Here is an 11,352-nt window from a genome sequence, read left to right on the forward strand (position 1 = left end):
CAGCGGCAGCAGAGGCCACTGGCCCCGTGAGGCTGCAGGACGCCCCGGCTGCCTGTAGAGCTGCCGGCCGTGCCCGCGAGAGTGCCAGAGGGAAGAACAGCTGTTTAAAACAGTGCAGCAAGACAGGGACTGGCCCTGGTATATGGTGTGTAGTAAATAGAGTGAGCACAAAGAAGAAAGGCAAAGGTGATGGCATAGTTTTTCCAGCCCAAGAGAGAAAAACCGCAGGGCCCAAGGGGTCCCCGGGGACAGGAGAAACGGGGTTGGCCTCAAAGCAGTGTTCTCTCCCAATCAGGGGAGACACGACCCAGACAGCGGTTGAGGAGAAACCAGTGTGCTGTCTGCAGGGCAGAGATACACTGAAAATAGCAATGTCTGCCAAAAAAATGGACTGTCAGGAGGAGGAATCAAAACAATAATAGAAATGGATTGTTAAAGGTGTCAAAGGCTTTCATCGTACCAGAGACTGACCAACCTGGAGCCTTTGTTAACTTTTAAAGTGGGTCTAGATCGAGAATAAGTGTGTGTCCTAGTAAAAACATAAAAAGAGGCCTCTCGATCCTCTTTAATTTTTATCCCTGAAGGGGAAAAATTGTCAAAAGAATTTTTGATTGTTCAAAAGAGTTGTGAAAATTGTAGTTTCTTCTGTAAGCTCAGCTCTTTCTCTGAGAGAATTGTAAAAATTGTATTAAATTAATTTAGAGATTTCATTCGTCTGCACGAAGTTTTATACAGAGCCAAAAGGCTCAGTTTAGAGGGGACAATACCCTCCCCCACACCTTTTTTGTGTGTTTTATTGTAAAAAGACAGAATTAGCAAGTTCTAATCCTAAAGCTGATTCTGCAACTGCTGCCTTATAAAGACAGTGGTGTCCCTATGCAGGCTTAAGTATTTATCTTGCAGCTTCCTCTGTGGAGGTTATAAGAAAAGATTAAGAAATATTTTATTATCTTTCCTTGGTTAATTTGTTAGTCACCTCCCTACCCCTAGGGTGGACTTGATACAAAAATAGGGAAGCATGGAGTCCCCAGCATCTGCAGAACTGTGCAGCCACAGTTCTCATAGTGGCTGAGGTCCAATGACTGGCAGGAGGCTTCATCAAAATGTATGATGCTGTGAATCTTTTTACTCTGGCAAAGCGAGCTATTGAGGGTTGTTTGATTTGTGCTAAAACCAGTAACAGAGTTACAAAGAAACTTGCCAAAGAAAAAGCCTTTAGCTGTATGTCCCTTCCAGAGATGCCAGGTAGATTTTACTGAAATGCCTTGAATGGCAAGATTTAAATTTTTCTGGTAATAGTATATCAGTTAACAAGGTAGCCAGAAGCATTTCCAAGCATTTCAGCAACTACAAGACCAGTTATTAAAGCATTTTGAAACAAATAATTCTAAGATATATAATTGTGAAAGCAATAGACACAGGGAAACTCATTTTACTTGAAAAATTCTCAGAAGAGTTAGGACTGCTTTAAAAATAGAATAAAACCTCCACACCTCCTGGCACCTTCAAAGTTCAGGCTAAGTTGAAAGAATGAATAAAAAATGAAGAAACACCTTCTAAAGCTAGTGACAAAAACTAAGATACCGTTAGTATGGCTCTTGCCACTAGCTTTGGTAAGAATAAAAGCCAAAGCAGGAGAGATACTCAATTATTTCCCTTTGAATTGATGTTTGGAATTACTTATCCTTGTAATTCTCAGCCTAGTTGGGGTGGGGGGGGGGCGTGGGGGAGGAGTAGAGATAAGTCATGTATATTTGGAACAATATGTGGCTCAGATACTGTCTCTTGTGAGATCTCTTCAACAGAAAGCTCAGCTGGTACAGATCCTGCTTTTGGACTTTGCTGTTCACAAAATCCAGTAAGAGACTGAGTACTGATTAAAAGGAAAGAAGAAAACTTAGCCCCTAAATGAGAAACGCCATATTTAACTCTTTTAACTACAGAAACAGCTGTGTAGAATGCTGAAAAAATATAGACACACACCTCTCAAGTTGAAGGACCAATACAACCTCCATCTGAACCTATATGAAAAATTGCTTCCACCCCAGGAGACCTACAGTAAAAACTCCAGAGACAACCTTGATAAAGTTGGCTTATCACTATAACTCGTTAAATATCTTTTAAGATATTCTAGGGAAGTAATTTGTCAATCTCCTAATTGTAATTGTGAACCTTGAGTGTGTTTTTACTGTCTCAAATGTGAAAATTTGTAGTATAGACATTGTACATGGGCTAAGAAACCAATGAACCTCCTCTGTTGTAAATGTGTGGAACAGAAAAAAAGCAGACCAAGCAAACGCTTGAGATTGCAGTTCAGATGAGGCATCTTCTACTAGAAAGTGAAAAATAGTAAGGAATTTTTCATTTTGAGATAAACAATTTTTCCCAACAACTGGTAAAAATTGGAAAAAATAAAGTGTGATTTAAACAATTGGGTACCTGAATGTTTTTATATTAAAGCTAAATCCCAGGACAAGGTTAAACCCGGTGAAAAAAGTGGCAACAGAAAAAGTAACAGCACATTATAAACTGCAAGAAGGCAAGACTGGATTGATCTCTATTCTTGCTACCGAGAAGATGCATTACCCAACTGCTGGTAGCAACCCAGTAGGTTGGAGAGATAGAAAAATAAATCATACCGGCCCTCTTAAATAGTAGATACTAATGTGCTTCATACCTCTACAAGCTCATAGAAACTGTTCCGAATGCTACCAGCTTGTACATATTGGCCACCACACCGAATATGCATTTGCAGCCACCACTCACAGGAATTCTATGTTATGACCGATATCAATGAGCTTCATGTGACATGGCTAGATGATCAGTTTGGGTAGCCCAGAATCTTGCACCAAGAGGAACACAGCTGGATTTGCCTTGTCCCAAAAGAAAAGAATATATGTGCTTTACTAAAAAAATTATGTGGGGCCTTACAAACAAAAGAAAAGTACAAAATGAATTTAAAAAACAATTAGTAAACACAGTTGTGAGTCAAAAATGCATTGCTAGAAAAGGGAAATCAAAACATTTTAAAAGAGTAAGTAAAACTCCATGCAAAAGACTATATACCACAAATTTGAGCACTACCTGGTTGTGGCTGCAAAGCCCAAATAAATATTGGAGCATGCAAAACAATACTACTGTACCTTTAATGAAATAGAGAAATTATTTTAGTGTAAAGAGAATTATGCTAACCCTTTTAGAAGAATAAAAACTTCTTTTAAGAAGTTTTTTTTAACTTTCTAAGAATTAAAAGGGTTCTGGGAAAAACCCCAAGATATTAAGGGATTAGAAAGCCCCAGATGGAATGTTTTAAATTTATAAAGAAAGAGCATATAGTCTGTTGCCCTAAAATTCAAAAAGTAGCTGTACCATAAGAATTATTCAACCTAAATTCTTTTTCTTACTGAGAAAAGGAAGACCTTCGAGAAACCTTTGTATGATCAGCTAGAAGTATGCTCTAAAAATTCTCATTGGGAGAACCCAAAATAAAAAGATGACAAGTAGCTCCCAGAATGAATAAGTTTATAGACCTGCTACTTAGACACAAGATGATAGTTAAAAATATAAAACTCCCATTTATATGTTTAAATTAATAACCAGACAAATAGGTCAAACTCAAGCAGGAGTGTACAAAATCGGGTGACATTAAATTGTTTATAAACTGAAGAAAGTAGAGTTTGTGAAAAGTTTAACATGTCTGAATGTTATTTACAAATTGATTATAACAAAGAAGTTGTTGCTCAGCTAGTAAAAAATGTTAAATTAATAACACACGTCCAAATTTAAAATTCTATCCTTCAAGCTTCATAGTAAAATCAATTGTTTAGAAAGAAAATCTAGCAGAAAAAAATTAAAATTTTTAATATTATGTTCAATAATAGAGCTATTATTTCTGTCTTGTCTCATTGTTGCCTTTTAAGCAAGGCAAACACCCTGGTTCAAGAACAGCACGGTGCCCCCCCCCGGCCACTCAGTCCATAAACCACAGACACCAATGTGATGGATGGCAGAATGGCATTTATTGCTGGAGAATTTGACATTTTATAACCTAGGGTCACTGTGTTACTCCCATCTGCTTTCATCACAGCTAGGTGCTATTGGCTAATTGCAGGAGTCATTGCCATATTAACGGAAAGGGGGATTACTATCTTTCCGTTACAGTTCGATATCTTCTGTGCGCCAGGCCTTACTTCTACATCTCATACCATGTTTTATCTGACTAATCCATTCTGTTGTCCAAAGCAGAGAAATTGCAGCAATGCCCATTGATCCTGAGTTAGCTACAATGAAAACTGGTCAATCCAAGAGAAGATCCAAAATATCTAAGATAATGAAATTGAAAAAAAATAGAGCAGAGCTGCTGAAGCTCTAGCCAGATTTGAAGCTCATACATGATTAAAATTAATTTTAACAGATAACATGAAGAAGCATAAAAAAAGTATTTTACAAGTAACATTATGCTACTGTGCAGTCAAAACATAACTCAGGATACAACAGGCACTTGCATTGATATATAATTGAGCATCCAAATAAAAATAATCAAATACTAGTATTACCAATCTTATAAAAAATTATTAATTTTATACACTGATTAGCAGTATAGAAAAAGTATTGTAAAGTCTTTTAAAAGTATTGTTAAGTCTTGTAAATACTGATTATAAATTAAAGAATAAGTGAACTGTATCAAAATCTCTCCTAAATGCACAAATGAATGAATTAATAAAGAAAGGGGAGGGACTGTGATATATAGCATGAATAAATTCATGATGAAGTTATAATCTTATCTGATAAGAATCCTAGCATATTTCCAGGAAACCTTCCCGGGCGAGATTATAGTGACATGCAGCAAGGCCAACATGAATATTTGTCTGCAAAAAGTATACTTCCAAGAAACCTCCATCTGATAAGATTATAACGATATGCACTCATGAATATTTATTTCCAAGAAGTGTATTTCCAAGAAACCCAGCAAGATTACAACATATACTCCCAAAATAGCATGAATATTTGTCTGCAAGACAAGATTATAACTTTAGCATGAATTTATCCATGCTATGTATCATGCTATATATTCCAAGGGACCCCCAAAAAGCCTGAAAACATATAAAAAGCACCCTGAGACAGTCACAGTTTGTGAAGCACAGTGGAGAGGTGCTATAGAGAGCCCCCCCATCTCACCCGACGCTGTTCGCCTGGTACAGCGTCAAACTGATTTTTGCTTATGCCTTTTTACAATTGTATTTTGATTAAAGAATAAATTCCTTTTTTATTAATCAAATTGGCTACTCATTTATAACACATTTTCTATTTTTTCTCTTACTTTTTCTTTCTGAGACTTTTCCATCCTTTACCTCTGTGATCTGATCAAGTGGGTACTGAACAGATGTGCCAGCTGCCACAGGACATATTGAGGGCTGTGTTTGATACCTGCTCTCCTGGGGTGCTGGGCACTGCGTTATGACAAAGTGCTGTACTTCCAATAAACAACCTAGGAAATGAAAGGCTGATTTGTGTGCTGACACAAAAATGCACCTTTACCACAGAATTATTAATGGACAAGGGTTTGCTCCATTGAATTTGGAATCTGGTTATCTTTTTTAGGGCAGTTAGTCTGCTGTGAATGCTTTGGGTACTATTTTGCTTTTCTGTGTTGCCTGAAGATGTCACTTTTCCACCTTATTATCTTAGGCTGGCTACTTCTTTTTTCCTTGGGTCCATTTGTCCAGCCTCTTTCCTTGAGTGTGCAACCTGCAATCTCTTTCTTCATCTTCCACTGACAGCACCTGGAGCTGATTGGCCAAAGCTGTTCTGCTCCCCCATTTGGGGTGAATCTGTGCTCTGCAATTTCCTCAGCAGACTCCAGGCACACACATCTTGTCACAAAAGAGAGGATTTCCTCCTGCCCTCCAGGGCAGAGCCTTCTGCTCACCTCGATCTCAGGTTCACCAACAGATGTGAGAGAGATCAGCTCTCACACCATCTCCCATGTACCTTTCTTCTTGGAAGCAGCACAGTTCTGCTGGGTCAAAGATCCCTTTTGGTACTGTCCTGGGTGTCCCAAAGCTCTAAATTTACCTACATATGTGCTGACACATCTGGGTAGTATGTGACTAGTTCACAATGATATGCCTCTACCTCCCACCTTACCAAAGAGGATGCATTTCACACCCGTGTCTTTGGCTTTCATAGCAAATTGACAGATGCTACAATTCTTAGAGCTTGAGGGAGAGACAATATTGAGGTTTTGTAGGTCCTTTTTTTTTTTGGAATAGAGGCCTGGAATAGGTAATGGGTGATGCTCATCACAATCCTGGTCACAATGCTGTGCATTTCTTGTTTACAGAAGGAGAATCATTCCATCCAAGTGTCCTTTTGTAGATGCACCCGAGGAAACCAACACTGCAAGCTCAAAATTGTCTCCTCTCTAGTCTGTTCCTTGCATGTGAAACAGAGAAATTAAGAATTAGGAATCATTTGTAAAATTGCTTTGCATAAAAGAAGGGGCTACAAAACCCGTGTGAAATACTGACTGTTCCCATAATAGCAGGAAGAGAATAGACTATAGGATGAGGTAAGGAGCTGGAATACGTAAACAGGATACAAGCCTAAGTGCACCACAGGATGAGGGGTTTCCTTGGATTCTTTTGAACCCCTAAGCCAGAGGAAATGGAAAGAGGGGGGGTCAAAAGAACTGAAAGGAGCATGCACAAAGAGACAAGGTAAAAAGTTCAGCCAAAGGAAAAATTCTGACTTCAGCCCCAAAGACCCCCAGAAGACCACCAGTGATCAACAAGGAGCAGTGCGCAGCTCCAAATAGGCGTGGAACTAATTTTAATACTAAGAGGGGACAGGCGGGATTAGCAAATGAATATGTATTAGGCGTTCTGTGTAATCCTACTTTGTAGAGAATAAAAAGGGAGAAACAAGTCTCCAAGGTGTGCATGCCTTTGGAGGAGATATTCCCACGCACCTCAGTGCTGAATAAATTCATACCTACTCTTATAACTACTCTACGAGTTATAGGGGTCCTTTCTATTCTGCATATCACATGTTTTTTATTCAGTTCATCTCTAGGTTTTTGGTGGTAATCTTCACACCAGACATCCCTCTGCTTATGCTAAAAACATGTGTACATCCTTTCAAAGAAACACTCTGTTTCAGTCACTCAAATTCATAACCAAATATAATTTGGTTCAGGAAAAGGCAGCCCTACTTGTCACACTCCAGGTAGACTCTACGTAATTGCAAATTGCTGCAGGACTTTCTCTGCAGTACCTCTGCACTAGCATTGGATTGCTAGCCTCCCCCACTTTCTTCATAAAAGCATCTCAAGTATTCTTCACAAAAATATTTCAGCTATTAACACAGATGTATTTTTCCCTTGTCTACTGTGTTGTTTCTGCACAACAATTCGCAGAATTAATCTACAAACAGCACTGAGGAAAGCAAAACATTCTTGCTACTGGAGGGGAGCAAGGGTGTGACCTCTCTAGTGCCGAAGGCCCCGGCCCTGCTGCCACACCGTGGCTGGCACAGAACATTTCGCCCACGTTCGGCAGCTCCAATGCCGTTTCTGCCCCGTCCGGCCGAGACCCGGCTCCAGAGGCGGGCAGGGAGGCGGCTGCTCCGCCGGAGCCGCTTGTGGGCGGGGGTGACTCCGCCCGCGCCGCCATCTTTGCTCTGGGTGCGAGGGCAAAGCGGCGCCTCCATGATGGGTGAGGGCGAAAGGGTGACCGGAAGGGGCGGTGAGCGGAGGCCATTGCCAGCGGGACGGGGTGCGACGGCGGCGGCGAGGCGGTCGCGGCGGGTCTGTGAGGGGGGCCGGGGCCGGGGCGAGCCGGGGTGGGGGCGTGCGGAGGAAGGAGGGGTCGCGGGGGACTGGAGACAGTGCACACCCAGGAAGGGAGGGACAGGCCCACGGCGTGTGTCCGCCTGGCGCTGTGGGAAGATGCCGGGGGCAGGGGCAGGACCCCCGCGGGATGTGGGAGAGCGGAGGAGGTGTGGGAACGGCTGGCGTGGGAAGCTGAATCACAGAATAGTTTGGGTTGAGATCACCCAGTGCAACCCCCATGCCAAGGCGGAGTCATCTGGATCAGGTGACAGAGGGAAACATCCAGGTGGATTTGAGATGTTTCCAGAGGGGGTGAGTCCGTGACGTCCGTGGGCAGCGGTTCCAGTGCTCTGCCACCATAAATGAAAAGAAGTTCTCCCTCATGTTTAGGTGGAACTTGTTGTGTTTTAGTTTATGGCCACCGTTCCTCATCCTGTTGCTGGGTAGCACTGAAAAGAGTCTGGACCACCCTGTTGGCACTCACCTTGGAGATACCTGTGTGTATTAATGAGATTCCCTCAGTCTTCTCTAGACTAACCAGGCCCAGATATCACAGTCTCTCCTTATAAGACAGATGCTCCAGAGCCCTCATCATCTTTGTGGCTGCCACTGGACCCTTTCCAGCAGCTCCTTTTCTTTGTACTGAGGAGTCCAGAACAGGATACAGCAACCCAACCATGCCTTGCTAGGGCCAGGTAGAGCAGGGGTTGGCAGTTTTCCCCTTTCTCCTTCCATGCTTGAGATATTCTTGCTGAACCTGACCTGAAGGCATGGAAAAGTCCCCATTAGGCTTGTGGATGTAACGTTGTTGATTGGAGTTCCTGCTGGGGAGTATAAATTCAAATAGCAACTTTAAAGTTTGCACAGTGCTTTTATTTCTGTAGTTCTGTGTCTGTTCATAAATACAGGTTTATATGTGTGTAGTGTAGTTTATGTACTGTAGAAGGAACATCTAGTGGTGGCAGATGTAGTAAAGGTTTTAGATTTAGTTGTAAAATGGTAGTAAGTGAGAAAAAGTCAAATTTGAGTTTCAGTCTATAGAGCTTGTCATCAGAAATCCATCTTTTTTTAAAGCAAATTCAAAGTAAAACTTACTTTATTTGTTAGCAGAGTAGATCAGCTGTTCTGTGTCAAAAAGGAAATAAATCTGACGTTCAAAGAAATGTACATTTATGCTTAGAGCTCTTTACCTTTTCTATGTGTGAGCAGCAGAAAGGATTGTCAGCCACTAGAAGGGGCTGCCCAGGGAGGTGGTGGGGTCCCTGTCCCTGGCTGGATGTGGTATTCAGTGCCATGGTGTGGCTGACAAGGTGGCATTGGTTCATAGGCTGGATTCCATCTCAGAGGTTTTTCCCATTCTAAATGATTCTGTGAAAGAGAGGGTCTGTGGTCATAGAAAGTTAATGAGCTGGGGTCTGGTGTACAGTGTGTGAGGAGGTGGTGAGAGGGGAGCTGGGGCTGAGAAGGGTGGTGCCAGGAGGCAGTGGAAGGGGTATTTTGTCCGTGGACAAAAAGTGTGAAAGGCAGTGGACAGTGGTGGCTTGCTGGAGTGACATGGGACACATGAGATGTTTCTAGTGACAGCTGTTCCCTTCCAATGCTCCTGGAATTCCAGCTAAAGTCAGTGCTGCTGCTGAGAGAAGTAAAATGGTTCTGTGGCAGTTGTCTTTGTTTTTTTAATTTGAGATGTAATTTAATGTTTTTCTTAAACGATACCTCACAGGATCCCATATGTGCTGTTTCAGTAGCTCACTTAGAAATAATCTTTTTACTATTTTGCATCTGAGGAAGGGCAGTTCCAAGCTGAGATGCTTGTGAAATGCTGAGGTTTGACAAAGCAGTGTATGAGCTTCATCTTCAAAATGCAATGGCCTTGTGGCTTTCAGTAGAACTGCTCAATTAAAAGAGATAAGAACTCTCTTAAGAAGATAGATAAGAAGGTTCGGTTCATAACCCCTAGTTTGACTGTAAATGCTGTTATAGGCTTAGATGGAACAAGTCAGGTTTTACTGATATGGTCTGTACTTCATTCACTTCTGGTTTCATTCAGTCTAGAGGCTGGCTCAGCATCAGTGACTGTGGCAGAAGAATGCAGCTTATGTCTAGTGAAGATGTAATTGGTTCAATTTTTCATCCCCAGCCGCTCCATTTGTGTTGGAAAGCCTTTGAGGTTACACTTGTAATTTTGCTAAATAATATTTTAGGGAACTACAGGAAATACTGTTCAGACATGAGAAAAGCCTGTTTTAATGTTGAGGGTAATGGAGTACTGGAGAGGCTGCCCAGAGCCATGGCTGAGTTTCTGTTCCTGGAGATGCTCAGGCTGCCTGGACAGGGCCCTTGGCAGCCTCCTTTGGTTTGCCTTGTGCAGGAGCACAGGGCAGGTGAACTCCAGTCCTCCCTTGCAGCCTAAGCTGGTCTGTGATTCTCTATTAGTCCAGAGCTTTTCAGACCACATTGAGTTAGGAATGGGTTCTCTTCAAACATGTCTGCATCTCTCCTGGTTCACAGGAAAACTCTCGGAATGGGTCTTTACAAACCTTGAGTTGCTTTTCAGTTCCGTAGGATTTGTGAGCTTTCTAAGTGTAGGACTCATTTATTCCCTCAGCTTGGACTGGCTTTGTGTGTAGATTGAATAAGAACAGTTTGGTTGTTGTGCAGTGAACTGGTGCCACAAACACACTGTCTCATTTGTCTGCTGAAGTCTAACCTGGTTCATTTTTGTTAATGCAGAAGAGCAGTGACTGAACCACTGAACCTGGGTGAAGATTTTTTTGCAAAGAGGGTGATAAGGTACAGTACTTCCATTTTAGCGTTACAGACCAATGGATATTTTCCCCATCAGCTTTATGTTAGCAGTACTGATCAGGCTAGTGTCTTTTACAGCTTAATGTTGGACTGGCACGTGTGAGTCAGCATAGGCTGGCACAAACTCCCAGTTAGAACACAAGGAGTAGATTTGTTTTCATTACTTTGCTACCTGTGGGATAACCAAAGCAACACTTGGGCAGAGGTGCAGTATGAGACCTTATATATGCCCTATGTGGGCACCCTTAAACTCAGCCCCAGCCAGAGGATCACTGGCTTATCAAGGTACCAGCTTCAAGGTCACTTGAGTGATTTACAGTTCTCCTTACTAGTCTTCCACTTCTAATCCATTCCTCCCAACAGGTATTTTTCAAAATATTTTGACTTCCATGATCTGCTCTGTTCTGGGCATATTGTTACCGTGATGGGTCAGCATGTTAAAAACCCCAAACAAATTGATCATGTGGATGTGTATTTGGCATCTCTTTTAATAGTGTTCTTTAATGTTCAGGAAGAAGGAGAAGGTGAGAGTCTGTACGCTTCAGCCACCATGTCTGGAATTGGTAATAAACGGGCGGCTGGAGAGCCTGGCCCTTCTGCACCTCCAGAGAAGAAGGCAGGGGTTGAAGATTCAGGCACCACTGTGGAGACCATTAAACTTGGTGGTGTTTCATCAACGGTATGTCTTCCTTGCATACCCCCACTCCACCTTT

General features: G+C 42.0%; 1 protein-coding gene across 1 annotated transcript in view; it reads left to right on the forward strand.

Annotated features, from left to right (window-relative positions):
- The first annotated feature begins 7,723 nt into the window (after window positions 1–7,723).
- RNF20 (ring finger protein 20) overlaps window positions 7,724–11,352 on the forward strand; it is a 22,836-nt gene continuing 19,207 nt past the window's right edge. Inside the window, exons 1-3 of the mRNA XM_015652219.3 lie at window positions 7,724–7,807; window positions 10,565–10,624; window positions 11,151–11,318. Coding sequence (XP_015507705.1) covers window positions 11,190–11,318 — 129 coding nt within the window. The 5' untranslated portion in view covers window positions 7,724–7,807; window positions 10,565–10,624; window positions 11,151–11,189. The remainder of the gene's footprint in view (window positions 7,808–10,564; window positions 10,625–11,150; window positions 11,319–11,352) is intronic.

Source organism: Parus major, chromosome Z (assembly GCF_001522545.3).
Source record: "Parus major isolate Abel chromosome Z, Parus_major1.1, whole genome shotgun sequence".
Lineage (NCBI taxonomy): Eukaryota > Metazoa > Chordata > Aves > Passeriformes > Paridae > Parus > Parus major.